Below are 22,992 nucleotides of genomic sequence, written 5' to 3' on the forward strand. Positions count from 1 at the left end.
CCCAACTGCCCCCCAGAATAGTGGTCTCAGTTATTCTGTTTGGATCCATTCCAAGTAGCTGCTCAGAAACTGTGTTGATTAAAGGACCATTAAAACTAAGCCAAATCTCCTATGATGAGATTTTGCAAAGCAAAAAAAAAAAAAAAAAAATTTGTAAGATCATGTCTCTCCTCTGGGTGAACCACTGACTCTCATTTCATTTCTAGCCTTTTGTTAGTACAGACTGTGTCCTCTGCTGGGTCCCAGGGGCCTCAACCCCTGTGTTCGGACACGTTCCTTTGACCTGGATACACTTTGGGCCACTGAATGTTTGGGGAATCCAGGGCCTGGGAGCAGCAGGGATAGGGTAGAAGATCAACCCAGCCTTTAGACAGTATTTGTGGCCAGCAAGAGAATGCTTCATTTCCCAGCAAGAATGAAGACCCAGAGACTTGATGGCTGCACAGGAAATGAATTGTCCTGAGCCACAAATGCCACTTGGAGAACAACTGTGCAAGATGATCCTACTTTCAGATGTGTCTTGAGTTTTAGGAATTCAGATTTTGACTACAAGGAAGAGGAGGGCCTTTGCCAAGGGCAAGAAAGAGCTCTGAATATAGGTTGGCCAACAACCTGTTTTAAGATGGCTGCTTGGAACTACTGACATTTACAATGGTAGCATATAAAAACCATTTCTCTCCAGAAAAAAACTCTGACTTTTTAGACCTGTACCTTTGTAAAGGCGAAGTTGACCACCACAAGCATATAGTGATGTTCCTTAGAGCAGTTATTTTTGTGGGTGAATCTTCCTGTGCCAGTTACCATCAGCTGTGGGGTTTGCATCTAAGTGAATACTCATAACTATCTAGAGGCTGCCAGGTCTCTCTGGGGCTTGGTGCACCCTGGGTGTTGCCTGGGACAGTGGCTCACATGGCAGGTTGGAGTTTGCTGATGAGCTGCATGTGTCGTAGCTCCACTAGTACCCAGAATGGGCATGAGAAGTATGGTGCTAACTTCTGGATCCAGTGAAACTGAAAACGGATTCTTCATCTTACTAAATATCTTTATGGTGCTGGACACCATTGACAGTTCCCTTCAATATGAAGGGTCCTAACTTCTGGGTTATAGTTATTGTTGCTGTGGAAGAAATTGCTCCTACATTTAGTAGTTTGAAGCAAGCATTTTATTATGCTCGTGGAATCTAGGGTCAGGAATTTGGATGAGACACAGCAGACATAGGTAGTTCCTGTTTTGTCGTGTCTAGGACCTCAGCTGGGAGGACTTGAAATTTGGTGGGGAGGGTGACATGATGCCAGGGGACTGGGATCATTTGCATGCTTGTTCACGCATGCCTGGCACCTAGGTTGCAACAACTTGAAGAATGGAGCTCCTCTGTGTTGTCTGTCTGTGTGATTGGGCTTCCTTACAACATGGCGGCTCCAGAGGCGTTCTTGCTTGGTAGGTAGGGGCTCCTGGCATTAAGTGTTCCAGTGAGCAAGCTGGAAGCTGCAGCGCCTTCTAAGACTCAGTGTTGAAGTGATTATGCCATCCTTTCTGCTAAATTCCGTTGTTTGAAGCAGCCACAAGCTCAATCAGACTCAAGGGGAAGGGACAGAGACCAAGGGAGCATACAGTGAAATTGGCCAAGCAGTTTCTCATGCTTCGCCCTTAGTTCAGTGGCTGCTGCTTTGCGTTTCCAAAAGATTCTGAATCCTCCTGAAACTGTTCTTATTTTTGCTTTTATTCTACCCTCATCACATCTACTCTCAAAATTTTAGTGGCCTCCAGACATTGGTGAATTAAGTCTAGGTCATCTGCCCTGCTCTTTCTCTTGAGTTCTAGAGCAGATACACAGATTGTTCTATGGGCACTGCGAATTCAACCTAGTTAAGGTGAACACATTTATCTTTCTTTTCTCAGCCTGCTGCTTCTGCATTTCCTATCTCAGTTGGCGATGCCACCACTGACTCAGCCACCCAGTAAATTCAAGGCTCATTCCTCTTTCCCCTTCTCTGCTTCTGGCCATTTCCACAGGCCTGATAATTTTGTCTCCCACTCTCTTTTAAATCTTTTTCTGCTTTGTTATGCAAAAGATCCTTGCTTCAGTTCAGGGTCCCTTCATCTTGGACTATTAAGATAAGCTCCTCACTGTTCTTAGAGGCTCTTTTTTCAACCCCTCAGATCCATCCTCTATAGAATAACTTATCTAAAACACAAAGCCAGTCATGTTATTCCCCAGCTTAAAATCATTCACTGGTTACCCTTTGTCTACAGGATGAAGCCCAATCTCCTTGGTTATGGGCTGCAAGACTCCTTGTGATAGAACCCACGTTTATGTCCGTGTCTCCTCCCAGACCCTCCTTTCCCCTTGATTTCTAGCAATGCCCAATGTTCAGTGCCCGAAACAGGCAATGATAACTTCATGTTACCATCACTCTCCCTTCCCTTCTCTCTTGTCTCCCTGAGAAACTCCTGCACATCCTTTGAAACCCTAGCCAAACATCTACCTCTTGAAGCCTTCCCTGACTCAACTGACACTGTTCACCACATTTCCCTCTGTCTGAATTGCACACCTAGGCCATTGTGTGCGTTAGCCAGGCCTCTGGGAGATATTCAAGGGCAGAGAACTAAATCTTTTTGTTTGGGATCCCCTAGGTACTCATTAGTGGATACAGACAATGGAAATTGTCGCTGCATCTGTGAATGCTGGTGGTTTCAGACCTCTGCCCTATTTTACTATCAAGAGTCATCAGTTGTCCTATATAAAGAAGCCCCTATCAGAGCACCACTTGTGAGCATCCAAGCGGGAGGGAAGGGTGTGTCTTGACTCAGTCAAACAGGTCTTTTGATTGCAGCACTTTCTCCTCGTGTCCTCTGTGGCTGCTGAACAGAACTTGTGCCCAGCTGCTGTTCGTAGGAACAAAGCCTTTTATCTTCTTAGTGCTCGTGCCCAGCTTAGCAACAAGGACTGTTTTTGGAACTACCCAAGGGGAAAGAGAGGAGACAAGTAGGGTGCCCAGGGCCCTTGAATCATCCACAAAGTAATTTAGAGTGAGAAACATTTATTCAGTCATATGCTGAGCTCCTGTTTCCTGAGTGCCTTCTGTGTGTGCGCCAGGTATCCCTGCAGATTCTAGGTCCTAGCAGCTGGGAGTGTAGGGGTGAATAAAACTGATGGAAGTGGGTGGCACCTGTGTCTTAGTGGGTAGGGTGCCCGCCACATACAGTGAAGCTGGCAGGTTCAAACCTGGCCTGGGCCAGCTAAGACAACAATGACAACTGCAACAACAACAACAACAACAACAAAACAATAGCCGGGCGTTGTGGCACCTTGTAGTCCCAGCTACCTGGGAGGCTGAGGCAGGAGAATCTCTTAAGTCCAAGAGTTTGAGGTTGCTGTGAGCTGTGATGCCATGGCACGCTACCCAGGGGGACAACTTGAGACTCTGTCTAGGGGGGGAAACAACAACAAACTAGTCCTTAACTTCCACTGTGGAGGGTGCCTTGACTATGACCTTCCCTTAGGAGGTGTCCGTTCTGGGGCATCCTGACCGCAGTCATTGTGACTCTGAGTGGTACCTGGTACGTAGCAGACACCCAACAGATGTTTGTGGAAGGAATTAACAAGTGTTGTTGGACAGTTGAGGTTTAACTAGGCAGATTTTTTTTCTTCCTTGAGGAAAGGGAACTAGATTTTATTAAGTGCTTGCCAGGTGCAGGGAGATTTCCCCTTAGAAGATCCTGGTCTTCCAGGCAGAAGTGCCCTTCAGAGAGCGCCACGCCATTTGCTGGGCTATGTGGCTGATTTGACGGCCCCCCAGAGTGAACTGCAGAGCGAGCCCTCCATGTTCTGGCCGACAGCGAAAGGTCCCCAGTTGCCTCTTTGGCTCCATAAACAGCCAGCCCAGACTAGTTAGCTGGGTTGGACGCGTTGGGGAACATATCTTTTCCCTTTCTCTTTTTCATTGGTTGGTTGGCCTGGTGCAAGTGTTTTAAATAGAACAGACATTATGGCTATAAAACATCTGTAACACCACACATTTAGTGAAGTTCCTGGCGGACCGAGTTCTGTTTGATGGGTGATATTTTTGCTGCGACTGTTGTTTCCTTTCCTCTCCTGTTTATCCCTCTGGAAAATAAAGTTTTCTTTTATGTGAGGATTTATAGAAATCTGTTCCTGGCACGAGGAAACCACGGATATATTAGGATATTGGTGCTGCAGAGAAATATTACCTCTGAGGCCTGGATAGCTTTATCTCACAGAGTGACCTTCCTAATGTGGAATAATCTGTTACTCTTTATAGGGCAAAGAGCCACCCAGGCTAAGGCAGATAAGACACTGCCTTCCATTGAGATAATATATTCTTTTTGCTGGAGCATCCTCAACCCTAGAATATTGCTGCTGGAGATGGGCTGATTCAGAGTGGTTAGTGTGTAAGAGATTCAAGGGAAGTAGAATTGATAATAGTCATTAAATTTATGGAGTGTGCTCTGTGCCTTTTCCAAGTTTTCTTCCTACTGTTGTTTAGCCTGTGAGGCTGGCAGGGAAGGTTTGATCCCCATCCCAGATGAACAGACAGAGGAGAAGTCGCTGGTAGGGAAGGGAAGCGGGCAGGGTGGGTCAGAGGAACTTGTGTGCTCCTCATTCCAGCCATTCCACCTGAGCAGGTTTCATGTGTTAGGTCTTTGAATCCCATTTGGTGGAGGAAGTTTAGAGAAGCTCAGCCGCTTGCTGTGGTCACCTGGTAAATACATGACAGAATTGTGTTGCCTGAGATCTTACCACTCTCTGTCTTGGCCTGTTCCCTGAAGATGGGAACCTGGCCTTCCCATCTTCAAAATCTCCAAATTTGGTACTCTTGTCAGCCTTTGTGACTGTCTTAGGTTTAGAATAATCACCTTTTATCTTTTGAGGAGTGAGGCATCCAGTAAGAGGTAGATAGTTTTGCCCATGATTATTTTGGCTTCTCTCTGTTACTACAAACTCTTCTTTGGGTTTCCCTTTTCCCCCAAAGGAAGTCACTTGTGGAGGGCAAGGGAGGAAGGGGGGATTTGACTTTTTTTCTTGACAGGTAAAATTTATGACTTAACAGATGGCTGAGTGTGTTTCCAAGGACCACTGCTCCAAGGGTGCAATGTGCTTATCTCTCCTTGTGCCTGCCCCACCTGCCCACCTTCTCTCCTAGCCCCAGGACATTTCTGGAGCAGTAGAATTAGCCAAGCAGGAAGGGGTCTGCTGCTACAGGGGGACCTGACTCCCAGCCCTGTGCTGGCCGCTGGGATTGCTGCCCAGTACCTTCCTCCTGGGTCACAAGTTCTCACAACTTTTTTTGCTAACATCTGAGTGTGAAGATGACCCAGGCCCCCTGTCCAGCAGCCTGCTCTTCTCTTTAACAGCCTGATTGAAAAGTCACTCCCATGTTTGACCCTGTGGAGATTCTATCTCCCCTATGGTGGCCTGCAGGGCCCTCCCCTTCCTGCCTGGCCACCTCTCCTCGCATTTCATGGTGCCTTGGGTTACTGGCTTTTGGAATCACCAGGATTCCTTCTACCAGACACCGAAGGTGCTAGAACTTCTGCTGGGGGGGAGTCCCTTTGTTCTCTGACTCTTCCCTTGAAGCTATAGGTCATGCCCAGCCCTGTGCCCAAGCCCTACCACACTACAAATAACGGAGCCTCTTACTTGAATCGAACATAAACATCTTTGGAGCAGAGATGAGGCCTCGTATGGTGCTTGGCACATAATAGGTCCTCAGAACACGTTCAGTGAGAGAGCAGATGAATGTGGCGTGTCCCCAGAGGCACTCTTTGGCCATTTACCTTCTTCCTGTACCCTCTCAGTTTTCATTCTCGCTCACCTGGGTCTCAGCAAACATATTTTGAGCACCTACCATGTGCCAGGTGCTGTCCCCTCCTTGTCTCTCGTGCCGTTCACAGCAGCTCTGTGGCACAGGCACTGTTTCCACTTTACATGTGGCTCGGGGAGTGGCCAGGCTGGGATTCAAGCCCAGCTCTCCCAGGTTCAAATCCCAGGCTCCTTTTGCTCCTCAGTGGCTCTTCTCCCCTGCTGCTCTGGAAGAGTAACAATGAAAGGAACCTTGGCATTTGTCCCCGTCCTCACCTTTGTTCCCTTTACATGACCGAAGCAGCTTCTTCTAGAGCTGTGGTGATGTATTTGAACGTTCTGGGGAGCATTTAAAAAATCCTGATGCCCAGGCCTCCCCTTGCACTAATGAAATCAGAATCCCCGAGGGCGTCCCCTGGCATCAGTACGTTTCAATGCCCCCCCACCAGCCTTGGCGTGTGTGGCGGGGCTGAGAACCTCGCACTACAGGAGTGTCAGCCTGTGGATTAGGTGAGCCTGGCTCATCAGGAACTGATTGCCATGTACATCTAAAATATGGTAATGAAGGTAATCAAGGCTAAGGGTTAAGGCTGCCATTTGTTCTTTTCATGAAATCAACTGGAGGGCTTGGGGGAGGGGACACCGTGGCTTTAGAACCTGCCTACCAGCCAAGTTTTTGTCCTCTCCTAAGAATCCCCGGTCAGATTGTTGCTAATGAGGACAGGCCTCCTTCTCACAGGTGGCACCTGGTTCACTGGGGGGACGGCCGTCTTCTCCACAATACATGGTGATCTCAGAAGCTTGGTTTAACTTGTCGTGTATCTCAGGGCCGCTGTCTTGACCATTCTTTCTGAAGCGGCTTCTCAGCTGTCCTTTGATGCCTCCTGAACATCCCTGTAGAGGACACTCTGTCCTCCTGGATGGGTAGGTAAAGGAACGGCTGTTTACTTCCTTGCCCAAGAAACTTTGGAGCTCTCAATTTTGTAGAAACTGTTTCTGTCTGGTGGTTGCGACCCACATAACCCAAAACGTTTCAGGAAAAGAGCAGTTTTGGAGGAGGGAGGGACGCCCTGAGCTCATCCCCATGGTTGTGTGTTCATAAACCCTGTGGCCTGAACTTGGGCTGGCTTCTGTTGCTGTGAGTGTGTCCGGTGAGATGAACCTCAGGCATTTCTCGGCCTGGAAGTTTTGGCATGGGTGAGACTCTAGCCAGGGGCAGAAGCTCCAGGAAGGGTTTGTGTTTAGACAGAAGTTTAGAGGGTTGGGCATTTCTTGTTCCTTTCTTGAAAGCTACAGAAAATGCATAAGGGTGTTGTTCTCAGAGTTATAATTTCCCATCTGCTGTCTCAGTTTGTGCTATTTAGGCCAGGTCCTATGCCCATTTTACAGAAGGGGGAGAGTGAGGCTCAGCACCGTTAAAGGACTTGACCCAACGTCATCTGACAAATCAGGGTCAGTTATTTAGCGTGTCTTAGTATATAGTTCTGCTTGTAAATGCAAAAATGGATGGACAGATACAAGGTATTTTACGCTTATTGCTTTATTTGGATCATTTCTGTAGGCAGAATCACCTTGGCCCTATGGTTTAGGTGTGAGGCCACCATGATGCCATTTCTAGAGCCCTACCCCTCACAGTGAGTCATCCCTTGCATCTTTAGAAGAATCCCAGCAACTCGGCCACCCACTGCTGGAGTGCCAGGCACAGATGGAAGGACTGAGTTCATACCCGCCCCATCATCCTCTTCTAGCCCTTTCTTTCCCACCTCTTTCTGAAGTTTATTTATTTTTATTTTTATTTTTATTTTTTTGAGACAGAGCCTCAAGGTTTTCTCCCTGGGTAGAGTGCCATGGCCTCACAGCTCACAGCAACCTCCAACTCCTGGGCTCAAGCGCTCACAGCAACCTCCAACTCCTGGGCTCAAGCGAGTCTCCTGTCTCAGCCTCCCAAGTAGCTGGGACCACAGGCGCCCGCCACAATGCCTGGCTATTTTTTGGTTGCAGCCATTATTGTTGTTTGGTGGGCCCGGGCTGGATTCGAACCCGCCACCTTAGGTGTATGTGGCTGGCGCCTTAGCCACTTGAGCCACAGGTGCCGAGCCCTTTCTGAGGTTTATTAAGAACCTGCTTTGGCTGCCTTTCCCTTGCTGGGGCTTTGGAGGCTGCTCTTCTGTATATAGAAAAGGGCAGCTTCCTTGCAGATTCAGCAGCAGTGAAGGGTATGTAGCTTAATACCATAGTTGCGAATGATTATGGGTTTTAATTGTATCCATGTATTGGTGATCATGTGGACCTGGGGAAAAGTATTGGGGACCTTTCTCAGCGCAGGTCTAGCTCATACTGACCCGGGGCTCTGAGAAGGATGGAGTGTTAGAGAAACTAACTCCCTGTGGATCCAGAGCAGCTCGGGTGCCTGTGATCAGACCGTGGCCTGTTAGCCACCTCGCTCAGCATCAGTTGATGTGTGGCTCACGATCCTTAATTTCCTGTGCTTTCCAAGGCAACCCTCAATCTCTCTGTCCTTTACTGTTACCGCCCCCAGCCCCCGATATGAGTAGTGCTACTGCCTAGGATATTACTCTTCTGATACCAATCTGTGAACAGGTCACCCCTGTTGGCTACAGCTTCCCTCCCCCAGGGGTAGGAAGAAGTAGTATTTTTTAAATTAGCCTGGGAGGGAGGTAGGCAGAGGGCTCTGAAAGAAGGGCAAGGAGCCTCAGCTCCCTGCTGAAGCATCCTGATCATTTTGTTACAAGATCACGTTTTCCTGTAGGTGAGTTACTGTTGTTTTAATCAGAGGTAGTGTTGTATCCTAACTCTGTCATATAATTGTGTGTAAATTATATTCCAGCCCCATATAGATGAAGGCTATTTTTTTTCCTTCCAATTTTAAAGCTATTTAGAGGGAGTGCCAAATTGTAGCTTGAACCCCGGTGCTCTCTGGGTAATAGCAATACACGGGGAGGGAGCGCTTGGAGAGACATTTGGGGTTATATTCGTAATTAGTTTCTTCTGAAGTTAAATTAATTCCAGCAATTGGCAACATAAAATATTATAACACCCTTCTTCAGTGGTCAACTGTGGGTGACCTGAGGCACATGGAATTAGGTGGGGGACCACGCTTCAGGAGCAGCAGGTGGGCCCATTTTCTGGGACACTTTGGGTTCATGTCAAACCCTTTTGGCGTTCAGACTCTTGGCTTAGGGGATCTCTCTGGCCTGTTACTTTTTTTTTTAACAGCTTTATTGAGATATAATTTGATTACCACATAATTTACTCACTTAAAATGCGCAATTCAGTGATTTTTAGTATATTTACAGGTATGTGCTCTTATCACCATAGTCAATTTCCGAACATTCATCACCACAAAAGGAAACCTCAGACCCTTTAGCCATTACTGTCCTCAAGCTCCTCCCTCCCCTCAGCCCTGAGCAGCCACCAGTCTACTTTCTGTCCTACAGATGGGATAATAGACGGGGTGAACATTCCTAATCTGAAAATCTGAAATGCTCCAAGGAGCATTTACTTTGGGTGTCATGCTGATGCTTTAAGAATTTTCTATTTTGGAGCATTTCACATTTCGAGTTTTGGGATTAAGAATGCTGAAGTGGTACTTATAATGCAAGTGTTCCAAAATATGAAAGAATCTGACATTCGAAACACTTTTGGTCCCGAGAATTTCAGGTAAGAGACCCTCAGTTTGTAATATTTGGCTCTCTGGCTTCTTTCACTTAGCATGATGTTTTCAAGTTTATCCGTGTTGAGTCCAGTGTCAGGACGTCATTCTTTTTATGGTGGAATAATGTTCTGTTATATGGAGAGACTGCATTTTGTTTATCCATTCTTCTATTGATGGACCTTTTGGCTATTAGGAACCATGCTGTCATGAGCATTTGTGTAAAAGTTTATGAGTGGGCATAAGTCTTAATTTCTCCTGGGTATATGCCTAGGAGCGGAATTGCCAGATCATATGGTAACTTTGTTCACTCGTTCAAGAGCCTGCCAGCCTGTTTTCCAAAATGAGCATGCCCCATTTTACATTTTCATCAGTACGATCTGGCCTGCCATTTTTCCACCTTTGCTTCAAACTTGGAAAGGGCAAGATCATACCTGTTCCCCATGGTGCCCTCTGTCCTCCTCCTTCTCCAGTTGCTTTTTTCTGCTGGGAAGAAAGAAGATGAAACAGTAGTGAAAGTGTAAGAGACATCAATGAATAGGAACAGCAAGATTTAAAGTCTCCGTTTTGTCACTCCTGAGTGCTGTTTTTGGTAGACATTTAATATCTCTGATTCTCAGTTTCCTTGTGTGTGGAAGAGAGGCTGGGTCCTATTACAGGATTGTTGTGGGGACTAAGTTAGGTCACCTGTGGGAAGAGCATAGCCCAGGCCTGGTCCACAGAGAGTCTGCAATGGGGGCAGAGAATTCTAAGTGTAGGAGGAGACACCAGAGAAAGGGCTTTTCCATAGGGGAAGAGGACCTTTGTCAATATCTCAGATCTTCTTAGGCAGGAATCTGCCCATGGGTAACCCTGGCCTTGATTTCATTGTGTGTTTCATCAGAGGTGGTTGGTTTTGTCTTCCCTGCTCCCTCTCTGGCAGTAGGTGTCATTTTACCATTTAAAGTAGAGCTGTACTGCTGGTGGGTGCGACCTGCCTTCCTCGGGAGTGCAGATTCAGATTGTCACCCATGTGGGTGGGGCATTTTCCTCCCCACATGGGAGCACTTTGTCTTCCCTTTGGACTCCCTCTGCAGCCTCTGCCTCTCTCTCTCCATCTTGGCGTGTCTATGTCCTTTTAGAAGGATCCAGTCATTAGGGCCTAGACTATATCCAGGATGACTTCATCTGAAGATCCGTAACTGAGTCTATCTGTAAAGACCTTATTTCCAAATAAAATCACATTCTGAAGTTCTGAGTGGACATGACTTTGGCGGGTAGGGGGAGCTCTGTTAAATCTGTCTCGATCTCTTTTCCACACGTGATCCTGGAAACACTTGGAGAAGATTCCCAACATCTAATGTGTGTTCTCTTTCTGCCACTAGGTCACTAGGTTGAGATGTGACAGTGGCAGTGGTGGGGATGGGGTTCAGGAGGGTGATGATGGTGGCGTTGGTGAGGGCAGGAGTGATAGTATGGAGGGAGGTGATGGGAAAAAGTATGAAGAAACATGGGAATTTTAGAGGGCAGGTCACTTGGACAAAATACATGAGAAGACAGGGCCTTGGAATTTGGGTGTTCTGTGACCTCAGATAGCCCTGCTAAGGTGTCTTTGCCACCCAAAGATTGGGCTTAATTGTCAAATCTAGAATGATGAAGGAGAACTGTCATGTGGACGGACACCATGCAGTTCATCCCAGATTCTGAATTTGGCGAGCACTTTGGTTTTTCAGTATTACTGGACAATATGGAGAAATGGATAGAACCTTTGTCTGGTCTCAGGAAAGCTGACCTTCTGATCACCTGCCTTGCCCTTAAGTGTGGGTCATCTCACTGGGACTGGATTCTTCCATCTGTGTGGTGGGAATGATGGGCTAGGAGGTCTGTCAGATCATGTCCAGTAGCATCTGGCATCTTCCCTGGGCTTTCTTCCTCCACCTTGGGGTTCCTGCAGATGTGAGAACATCTTTAAACAGACTTTGCTCTTGGGCAGTGAAGATGGCTCATACTTTCTCATCAAGGGGAATCTGAGCTCTTTTAAGGAACTTAATAATAGCAAGAGCTGATTTCAGTTCTTTGGGCCTTTCTCCTGCCCATTTAGGCTCTCCAGGGCCATTTCATGCCTCCCATGTGTTAGACAGGATTAAAAAATATTTGGGGGCATTTTGGTGTTTGTGTTTATTTTGTTTTTTATTTCCTGTGTGATAACTAATATTTTGGGGCTAGTTCTTTTAGAGCTAAGTTTTCCCCTTTGGTTTTATTTTTAAAAGTAATTTCTCCTTCCTAACCTCCCCTCACTTCACTCTGCTTTCAAGACACACACACCCATTTGTTTTATCCTGTTTTTAAAAATGCAAGCAGTGGGCCTAATGTGAGTGACCATTTCTGAAGGAAACAGAACAATTCGGTTTTCTAAAAGGGAATTTGTTTAAAACGTAAAAAGCCAGCTGTCTACTTAAGAGGAAGGAAGGTGGAGTATTCTTTGCAGCTCCAGTTAGCAGCTGGTTTGGGCCAGTTCTTACGGGTAAACAGCAATTTTCTGAACTGGAATGGGTGCTGGGATTTTCTGGAGCCAAGGGGTGTGTGGAGAGCAGTGGTGTTTAGTTAAAATTACGGGTCTGGTTGCAGAACTTTGCAGCAGTGAATTGTGAGAGTCTGGCCACTCCCTGCTTGCCCCTGGGACACGGGTGAGAGCGTACACGTGAGCACACACACACCCCACTTACACAGTGACACCCTAAACCATAAACGGAGTGGCCCCTGTTGGTGGAGGAAGGGAGCCATCCCCACGGGGTGCAGGGCTGTCCGGTAGGGATCTGGCCTCTCTAATAGAGAAAAGCACTCACATACCAAAGTGTTTTCTACAAATCCTCCGCTAAAGACTTCAAGAGAAGGAATTTTAAGATCAGTTTCCTGGTGGGTTTTGGACTGAACTTCTCTGGAGCACACACGTGGCTCTTTCTATCTCCGTGTGCTGTGGGAGCCTGTAAGGCCATCTGAGCTAAATGGGGTTCACTGGCACCTTCCCGGTGCCCTGTGTAAGTCAGGTGAGGAAACAGCCACCTGAAGGGCCTAGCACAAGAAGAAAACTCAGGTGGTCTCCTCACTGGGTGCAAAGGAGTTTTTATAATACACAGGAGTCTGGAGCTGTGGGCCAGTGGGTACCTTGTCCTGCTCACTGCATCCAAGATGAGAGGAGACTTAAAGTTCCAGGGGTACCAGATGGCTCCCAGGACAAATACTAATTGAAGCTGAGACTCAAAGGATGGGACAAGAGGTACCCCAAACACACACATGTTGTGTGCACACCAACCTTGCACACTACTGATGGGAATTCGAGGCCATTTAGTCCTATGAGAGACTGGATACAACACCGCCCCCCTCCTTTCTGCCCTCCTCAGTAGCCATGGAGATGGAAAGGAACCGAGAGAAGAATGTGTGATTCTAGGGTCCCCTGCCTCCTGCATCCCTCTCCAGCATGCAGATCGTGGAGCCGGCCACAGTCCATTTCACAGTCATGCCGGCAGGATTCCCAAAGTAAATCACTCCCGTCTTAACCCAGTGCACCCCCAGTCAGTGGGAGAGGTCGCCCTGCACGGCCCCTTCGCCCCTGCCCCAGCCGCGCTCCCCTCTCCAGAAGCCCCGACCTCAGTGAGCAGCTAACCAAGTGTTGCCCATCTTCCCTCTGGCCTTTCACGTTTGGAAGGTTTTGATTAAACTAGTTTCCTTTTAATGTTTGCTGGAGTGGAATCCATCAGTGTATCTGAGCTGCTTCCTGGAGAGGATGTTTTAGTAACTTGGACGCTTTTGGAGCATTGTCTGGAATTTCTCATCCTTCTAAAAAAGAAAAATGTGTTTTAAAGGCTTTTGGGGGACTATAGATTTACAGCTGAGCGTCTGCCTCGGTGTTTAGCGCTCTGTCTAGGCAAGTTTACAGCCATGGGGCAGTGATGGGGGGTGCATGAAGAGACCGTCGCTTAACTAGTTCCCAGGGAGTGAACAGTCTGCTAACTTCTGTTACTTGGAACGAAGACACGTTTGTTTTATTCTCTGGGTCCACGTGAAGGTTCGGAGATAGTGCCTGCTGTATACCTGCCTGGCTCTTAAACAGCATGTAAACGAGACCATAGGGTTCTTGGGATACGATGGTTCTCCAGAGCTGCTTGAAGTTGAGAACTCCATTAGCGTGCATTTGTAGATCACGTCAGTGTTTCTTTACAGATAGTTAATTACTTGGCTGGGGCAAAAGAAAAAAAAAGAATGGAAAACCTGAAATTAAACTATTGGGAATGTTTGCCCACCTGAAGTCTTGTAGCAATGCAGGAAAAGTGTTTGAAATTATAATGGAAGAAATGAGAGATGCTTTCTCAAAGCCTTTGGTGTAATGTCTTTCTATGGCGTGGCTACTCTGAACTTGGGGGTGAATTTAATAACTGACTGGATTCGGTTATAGTGACCATCTGTCTATTCAGGGACTACATGGTTCCCTGCTAGGTACCTTAACATACGTTATTTAATTTAGTCCTAATAGGAACCTTGTGCAGTCGGCTAATTATTATATCTCCATTTTATAGTGGATTAAATTCCACTTTCTATTAGAAAGTAAGCTCCAGCACCTAGCACTTAATGGATCTGTTGAATGAATATATTAGGAAAGTTAAATTAGTAAAATGTGATGATTCATGAATATCGGGAGAGATTTAAATCTGGAGCGGGTCTGATGGAGTTTCCCTATTCAGGCGACCTTGATTTACCAGGGGACGTAAGGAATGGATGAGAAAGGGGATGGAACCAGGAACAAGCAGAAGGTGCCACCACTTAATGAGAGGGGCTTGGAACACAGTGGTGTGCACGCTGCGGGGATTTTCATACGTTATGCGGGTGATTGGTTCATTCACTCCGTAAACGTGCCAGGAGCTGTGGTGATGACGGCGACCCACCTTTGCCACCCTACAATGAGTTGTGATAGATACAGATGACAAGGTCTGTTTATTATACACGCACATGTGCAACCAAACCGGTGAGACCCTGCACCCATTGGGCTTTTCATTTTTTTTTTTTTATTTTGCCAGTAAAATGAAAACAACCCATAGCCTAAACTCAGTCTCCAGGATGAAATGTCTATCCTTCATTTTTCACTCCTACCTGTAAGATTTGTGGTTCCTGCTCCGCACAGTTTATGCCACTGAGCTTCCTTCTCTCTTTGCTTTGGACCTGGTGGGACTCTGAAATGTGGCCACGCTTGGTCATTCTTGCATCCACCAAATATTTGGTGTGGGCTTGTTTGTTCCTGACACCGTGCTTGGCCTGGTGGAGGATTCCTAGAGGAATAATACGTTCAGGGATTTCAGAAGAGGGAGGAATAATAGCTCCTGGCTGGAACAACAGTTAAATATTTTAAATTTTGAAGAAGGTAGCTAGATCTTGGAAGATGATTATGACTTGCCACGGGAAGATTCAGCAGTGGAGAGGCATTCCAGGGAGGGCCTGTGGGAATAAAGATGGGGAGACCTGGTAATTAGCTAGCTGGGTACAGGGTGACTCCAGGTGAATTTTGAGAAATTAAGGGAAGGAGCACTGGGTCAGAGCTTGCAGGGTGGTCCTTGGGTGCGAGGTCAGCCTCTGTGCCGCACTTGTAGACATACGCCAGCACCTGGAACACACAGCCTGGAGTCTGCACAGAGTTTTGAATTATTTGTGCATTTCTTATTGACAGGTTTGGTGGGTACTTTCTGGGCAGCAGTTTTTATGTGTTTAGTTCGGTTTTGTTCACATCTCTTAGTTTTCAGATCACTCGATGTGTGATTTTTCTCTTTATACTTGTGCGTCAGGATGAAGATGTGTGTTGTGGCCAAAGAGGTTCTGAAGTCTACTGGATGTCTGCCTGAAACTCAAGTTTTAGGTTGCGGGTTGCCTAAAATATGCAGCGTGACTGTCTCCAGCACCCTCGGGCAGCTACCGGGGGCCCTTGCTGGGGAGCTTGAATGTATATAAAGTTGCCTTCCTAGGGAAACACAGCGGTTTGTTCCAGCAGCTTCTCAGGTACTGCCTCAGATAACCCGGTTAACCCAGGCCTCTGTCTTGTCGTTTCTTACAGATGGTCACAAGAACAAAGAAAATATTTGTAGGTGGATTATCTGCGAACACGGTAGTGGAAGATGTAAAGCAATATTTCGAGCAGTTTGGCAAGGTAAGCGCTGTGTGGGGTTGGATGGCACCCTTCGAAGTGGCTGGTGGCCCCTGCCTCTGCCATGGCTGTGACCTTGAGAACTTTGTCCTTGAACTTGGATTTCATGATTTAAGTGAAATTCATCGGCACCTGAGATGGAGAGTCTGGCTTGTGGTTGGTACGGTGCCCCGCGTGCTGCAGGAGCAGACAGAGTGGCCTTTTAGTGCGGTTTTGCTGGCATTTGCTGGCCATGTGGGGCCTGGTGATGGCAGTAGCTTGGGAAGATGCAGGGCTGTGACTCAGAGGGCAGGAGCTCCCCCAGAAGCTGCTAGAGGCCTGCAGGGTGGTGGCACTGGGTTTCTTTCTTCAGTGCCTTTCTGGAAAATGCACTGAAAGATGAGATTCCCTGGGGCTTTTTGCAGCTGAACCCTCCCCTGTCAAATGCCCATGGAGACTCAGGAAAGATGCCGGCCTGTACCTGTCAGCTTCCTCTGACTTGAAAGTCTGTGAGGCAGCATTAAAATTATCCCCTGGGCTCTGCTGCCGGAACAGGCTGGGACCAACCCGGGAGCCCCACATCAGCTAGGAAACGGGATGTGAAAAGGTGTGGGTGAGCGAGAGGCAGAGACAGGCAGACAAGACAGGTAACCCTGGGTGGTGAGTTTCCTTCTAGACAGTGCCTACGACAGAACTGACAGTGTCAGTTCTTTCTGAGGGTGACACATTCCTCAGGTGGCCTGGTAGCCCCAGAAGGGCTGGCCTCTTATTGACTTTTGAATGGTATCCCTTCTCTGGCTCCCATGGAAATGGCTGGGCCAAAGAGGTGGGCAGGAGAGTGGCCGGCTGGCCCTCTGCTCCCTGCATCTCTGAGCATTTGGGGGCATTACCTGGGAGCCGAGGTGTGGGGCCCTCTTCTGCCCAGGTCTGTGTTTTCCTTGCTGCAGAGCTACTGAGGCATCCCCCGGAATACACAGTGTCTGTGCTGAGTTTGTTTCCTTCTGCGACAGCTGTCATGCTTGTCCTGGGTACAGAGGCACTGCCTCCCACTGGCCGGGCTGAAGGTTCTATGTTTTTCTATGTTTGCCCCGGGCGATGGGTAGCTGTGACCCTGTCTGCAGGTGTGTTCATTGGTGAACTACTGTCTGGGATGAGGGCCATGACCTTTATTTAGCCTCAAAATGGAGATTTTTCTTGTCTCTGGTATTAATTTCTGCGTGGATGGGAAACCGGGTGACAAAGAGAAACCAGTCTCCCCCAGCCTAGCTCTGCATCCGGAATGCACCGAACTGCCCTTCCAGGTCGGTCGGGAGAGATACCTCCCCCCACGTGCCCTTTCCAGCATTGTCAGTTGGGAACTGATTCATTCTGGCTGGGCCTAAAGCATAGCTGAGCGTTTGTGACCACGTACATTGCAACACTCTTCTCTTCAAGAACAACTGAAAGTGGTGAGGGGGATTTGTCCATCACTCGGCCCCACCCCACCTAGGGAGAGGGATTGGAAATAATTAAATGAGACAAGTCCCGCTTGCATAATGGAAAGCTCTGGAGGTTAAACCCTCTTTGCTATCTTTCTGCTTTTAAAACAAGTCCTGGGTAGTGTTTGCAAACATGAGGTGGGATTTCTTTTTCGAGCCATAACCTGCCTTGGAATCTCATGGGCCTATTTGTGTCAGAGAAGTTGATGCTGCCCAGATGGGCTGTTAGAATATTCCAAACAGGCTTATACTTGCCAACACATACTACATCTCTGCGTGTCCCCAGCCCTTGATTTCTTCCTCTCTCTCTCTCTCTCCTCTGCATTCTCCCTTTCTGCCTCCCTTCTGTTGGTTTTCATTAACACTTATCATTGTGACCCAGTACGCCTCTCGTAGGCGCACAGCAAGCTTTGGCCATGCCCACAGCCGCCACCGTTCCTGCCCCAGGAACAGTTGTCCTTTTGTCTGGGATGCAGTCACAAACCATCTTCCCTGGCATGGCACTTGCTGGGTCTGAAGCTGCCCAGTTAATTTTGCAGTAACGTTGGTGGACTTTGATGTGCAAACTTATCAAGTGTTTTATTAAAGGGCTAAGGAGGCTTTTGAATGTATCAGAACCCTGACACTCGGCTCATGTTTCAGCAGCTTGGTTCATGCATATGCTCTGTACATTATCTGAGTCTGCCTTTAGAATAGCTTATTTCCCATTTGGTTGGTGGCCAGTGGTAACGTTTGCATCCCCCTAGGGCAGGGCCCGCCACCTCTCAGTGTTCTGGCATAACTCATTTGAATCCAGACTGATCAAAGGGCCGGGGACTCTACTGCTGGGCCTTAGGAGCAGTGAGTGCACCCGGCAGTTGTAAAAAGAGGGAACAGGTAAAATGACAAACTGACTCTGCCCTTCAGTGGTTCATGTTCTGGTTGAAGGAAACAGAAAACACACATACACACCTGCGTGAAGTTTATTCTCACACTTGTGCACCCCATGTTCTTAACTGGGTGAAGTTGTTTCAGACTGTGCTTCAAATCAGCTGCACGTTAGTGAGTTGCAATTTTATTATTTATAGTGAGCATAGCTTCCTAAGTGTCGCACACTTGGCTGGGCCATTTACTTACATTATCTCATTTAAGTTTTCTCTGGAAGACTGGTAGTGATAGTCCTCCTATTACAGATTGTTCGGTGGAGCCTGGTGGGACCGTGCCTTTGATGTAACGTCACAGCCCTCTGAGAAGTAGAGCCGGCTGTGGACTCCCCCTTCAGGCTTTCTGAAAACAGAATCTGAACTCTGTGCCCCGTTCAGCCAGGGATAGTCATCGCCTCATTTTTTTTTTTTTTTTTTTAATTTTAGATTAATATGAAGGTGCAAACGGTTAGGTCATAGTGTTTGTGTTTGTTAGTAAGGGCCCTGTTGGAGTTGTGCCCCTTCCCTGGGAGGTGTGTCATTTACCCTTACATTGTGCCCATTAGGTGAGAGCACACCAGGCCCCTCCTTCATCACCACCTTTTACCTACAAAGCAGATGTAGGTACCATCCAGCCAATTTGGCAACAGTGGACGATCAGAGTCAGGAAGGTTAAGTCTCAGCAAAGGTCACCCAGGTAAGGCACTAGTAAGAGTCAGAATTCACCCCCGACTTCCTCTTGCTGCAAGTCTAGACGTTTCCATCCTTTCACAGCCTCCCTGCAGGGTGTGCCACTCCTTTTAGGCTTCCCTGCTGTCCTCCTTCTCTCCCCTTCTGTCTGCCCATCCTGCCCGAGGATGTTTATGTCAGGTGGCAATCACGACCGGTAAGACTGCTATCAAAGGGCTGAGCTAAGGGAGTTTAAATATGTCATTACTGTAACTGGAATGGGTGCAGAGTGACAGATCGGGAACTTTAAATAACTCAAATTGGTGGCTTATAAACCTTTTTGTGCTGTTCTCCCAGCTCCCTCCCAGAAAATTCACTCCCACCCACCCCAGGTTAGAGACCTCATTACCTGTTTTTGTTTACGATGAGGTCATGAAGTGTGGTCATTGATGGAAGCACTCTGCTAACTTGGTTGGCTACCCTCGTCCCTGGGTAACTGTGCTGCTGTCCTCAGAGAACAGTAAGGCTAAAGGTATACTAGGCCCATGTGCTGTGCCTTACAGTGGGATGATGCCCTCGTAACATCTTGTTTCTTTGCCAGCCTCAGTTTCCCTTTTGAGGGAAGGAGTTAGAAAACTCGTAAAGGGCCAGATGGTCAATATTTGCTGCTTTGCAATCCATTGTGTTCTGTGCTACAGTTACTCACTCACACTGCTGTAGGGCAAAAGTGGCCATAGCCAACATGCAAACTGATGGATATGGTTGTTTTCCAATAAAACTTTATTTACAAAAATGGATGTTGGGCCAGATTTGGCCTGTGGGTTGTAGTTTGCTGACCCCCGGACTGAATTATTCCTAAAATCAGTTTTAAACTTGAAAAATCAGTGGTACAGGAAGTGTATAAATATTAATAGATTATAATCCAAGGTATATATAGGCTGTAACCGAAATAACACATTGCCAATAGTAATGAACGTGGCGTATAACAGGCAAACAGTCTTAACCATGTGAGAGTTTATTTCTGGACTTCATGATGCAGAGACAGTGAAGGGATTCTTTATTTGGAAAAAGCCACTATTTATAAAGTGTAATCTACTTCCTGTGAGTAAAGACCCAGAAAAAACCGTATAGTATTTTCATCTCCCTATTGCCCATGCTAGATAGATCTAATTAATAAAACTTGGGGTTTTTGAGATTCAGGTTTCACCACGAAGATACTTGTACTGTGTGTTGTTTCTGAATTAGAGTTACGGGTGCTTGGTGCTGAGCTTCTTAATGCATTTTACGATGTGCTCCTCCAGGATGCCAAGTGAGATGGGTGGCAGATGTGTGACGTAGGTGATGACACCGATGTTGACAAAGCTGAAGAAGTTGTCCAGGCCCCAACAGCACGTGCTGGGCAGAGCCCAGATAGCCAGTCATTCTGCCCAACCTACCCCTCACCTCTCTTCACTGTTTCTAAAACCCCACTTCCCTCCCACTTAAGCAACCTCTTATTCAGAGGGAGCAGGGTTGGTTCATTTGTCAAAAACGTTGATAGATAGTAATCCATTTTGCTGCCTTGGGTTTCTTTTCGGACGTTATCGGTGTTCATGATTTCGTACACACCAGGAATGATGTATATAGGCCATTCCAAAAAATGGCAGGTAAATGGTGCTCTGGGTAGGCCCGTGCAGACCCAGACAGTGCATCGGTCTGTGCTCCACTGTTCTGCGCACAGAGCCACCCGGAAGAGCCCGGCTTGGTAATTAAAACGCACCGGATCAAAGAAACTTCATGTACACGGGTTTCTTCCTTCTCCCCTTCAGGCCCCTCCTTCAAGTACCAGTTTCTTAAATTCTCACTTATAGGATTTGGGAGATCAAAAAGAGGCCTTTAGACTTAATGAATTCTCGCGGCTCCGTCCCCGGATGGAGCGGGTTGTGCACCTTTCAGCTGTTCCCCGAGATGATAGGGCTGCTCGGTGCGGAGCTCGCTAGGTAATTCTCACTTTATAGGACTCCAGTGAAAGCAGAGCAGCCCGCATTTGGAGGCTTCCAATTATACTTCACATGGTGAACTGTGTAATTAGTTTGGAAGACTTATGCTTAGTCATTGGTTTATCCTAATCGGCTTTGGCTTTCCCCAACAACAAAGTGAGCTTATTTTGCTAAGCTGAACCGACTCTGCACCCTTTTGTTCTTGCCTTTTATTGTCTCATTCCTTTCATTCTGTGTTGCTGCCAAAGTTCTGTTTCATTAGGCCTACAAGTCGTTTCCAATTCAGTGGGCTGCTACAATCCGGCCTTTATCACTCGGCTGCCCTGGTTCCCATGTCCCTTCTGGGCCAGTGCCCGAGTTTGTGGTTTGACACGGGGAGGGGGGCTTAACCCCTTCCTGAGCCAGCCCCTCATTGTGGTGGCCAGGAAGAAAAGGCCTCCAAGGAAATGGTTTGCAGAGTTAGGGCTCACCAAGGGGAGCCCTGTGGAAATGAGGTAAAAAGGGTCCTTGGAGCCTTTTGTGTTGGATCTGGGTTTTGTGCCCCCCCCCCAAGAAAAAAGTTCACTTGAGCTCCTGAGAGCAGTGCTTGAAAAGCTCTCTGGAAATTTTTTTCTTTCTTTCTTTTTTTTTTTTTTTTGATTTGGCTTTTTAATGTAACGAGATCGTCTCATTTATTCCATGGGAGGGAGGATTGTCAGCGCATTCCGAGGAGGCCTTGGCCGCCCATGATGTTCTAGCTCCAGGTTTTCTGTGCAGGTGCAATGGTGGCACGTCCACGGCCACCACTCTGATACGCCTTTTGATACTGTGTGTGTGAGGAGAGTAATACCTAGAATCAAAATATTATCAAGCCTTTGAAAGTTGAAAGGCAGGAGATGTGTGAGAAAATGAATAAGCACGGACTGTGATCCGGAGGCAGCATTTTATCGCTTCTAAACGTGTTTTGTAGATAAACAGAGCTCTGCGGGGCTGTGTGCTTCTCTCGCAGGAGGCCTGGAAAACAAAAGTCGTGTGTGTCCCCTGTGAATGTCAGAGCTCTCCCATGAGGGGCGCGTCCTCTGAAGTGGTTTGTGCAGGTGGACAAACCGGGCCTCGCCTGTCACCTGCTCAACGTGGCTGTTGCTCGGACCTTCTTCAGTTATAACTGTCAAGTGGACCAGGGAGGACTGTTTGCTTTCTCTTCCCTGGCCAGCCATGCTGAAGGCCACCTTGGTGTGAAATTTTCTTCCTGTGATAGCCCAGAATAAGGCTAGCACTGTCCCCATGTGTGATTAATTCTCTGCCTGCTTAGTGTCAGTGTTTCCCCTTGAAGGTGTGTCATAGGGGATGGGACTTTATTTGCCCCTGACCTGGAGCTGAGCTCTGCTCAGTGGGAAATGTTAGCAAATAGAAGAATCCTGCCTTCCCCTCCCTGATCAGCCTCCTCTGCCTTCTGGGCCAGGTGGCAGCAAACAAACAAGTATTATCCACCAGTAATATGATCCCCGGGCTTTGCAGGTAAACCCTCCTGCTATACAACTTTGTGTTTTTCTGGTGAACTTTTCTCTCCTTAGACCCATTTTCTCCTGGCTGTTGTGGAGTTAGAAAGAGACTGAGTCCCCTAACTTAACTTCCTCTAAATCTTCATATTTTTTGCTTTCAAAAAAAGGGATCCTGAAATAGATTGTAGGTTTCTAGGAAAACTTCCCAATTTCCCTCTTAGCGTGTAAAATATAGCCAGCTGTTGTTAGGCAAAGGCATCATTATTGCTCTGTTAACAGTGTTTTAAAATATACAAATAGAAAAATAGGATGCCTTCTGGGTAGCAAGCTGGGAAAACTTTGAGATTACGCTCATCAGATGTCACGCTCATTTGCATAGGAGGTAGGGGACCAAGGCCCCAACTTCTGCTGGCTTCGCTTTTTTAACTGAATTTCCCAGTACGGTTTAGCTTTATTTGATTTTTCTGTTGGGGCAAAAAAGAGGGGGGCCAGGGGCAGAGGGGCCGTTGGGCAGGAAGGAGTTAAAGAGCCTGGAGCCTGGAGGGTGGAGGGATGAAGTCCTTTTCCAGCTCACCTTCCCAGAGTGCTCCCGGGTCCTCTGAAGATGTCACTTACAATGGAGTCGTTAGCATGAGAAAAGAAAGCCTTTCTCTCCCAAGACGTAGTTCAGTGGGAACTGAAAGTGAACCAGAAATCATGGTTCAAGCTTGTGCCAGTGGGTGCAAGGGGTGGTTTCTTACGGAAGAGAAAGCTCAGTTCATTTAAACTTGGCATAGAAATGGATCTCCATTGTTTGGGGGGAGTGAACATTGATATGGAGATTCCCACCCACTCCCCACCC

At 47.4% G+C, this 22,992-nt stretch overlaps 1 protein-coding gene across 3 annotated transcripts in view; it reads left to right on the plus strand.

Moving 5' to 3' along the window:
• Window positions 1-15,544: 15,544 nt before the first annotated feature.
• The window catches only part of MSI2 (musashi RNA binding protein 2), a 268,411-nt gene continuing 260,963 nt past the window's right edge, over window positions 15,545-22,992 (plus strand). Inside the window, exon 1 of one of the 3 annotated variants that reach the window (XM_012808789.2) lies at window positions 15,545-15,666. In XM_012808789.2, coding sequence (XP_012664243.1) covers window positions 15,574-15,666 — 93 coding nt within the window. In that variant the 5' untranslated portion in view covers window positions 15,545-15,573. The remainder of the gene's footprint in view (window positions 15,667-22,992) is intronic. The other 2 variants (XM_012808790.2, XM_012808791.2) reach the window with 2 other exon arrangements.

The sequence above is a fragment of the Otolemur garnettii genome, unplaced genomic scaffold (genome assembly GCF_000181295.1).
Source record: "Otolemur garnettii isolate 467f Iridium unplaced genomic scaffold, OtoGar3 scaffold00094, whole genome shotgun sequence".
NCBI classification, from domain to species: domain Eukaryota; kingdom Metazoa; phylum Chordata; class Mammalia; order Primates; family Galagidae; genus Otolemur; species Otolemur garnettii.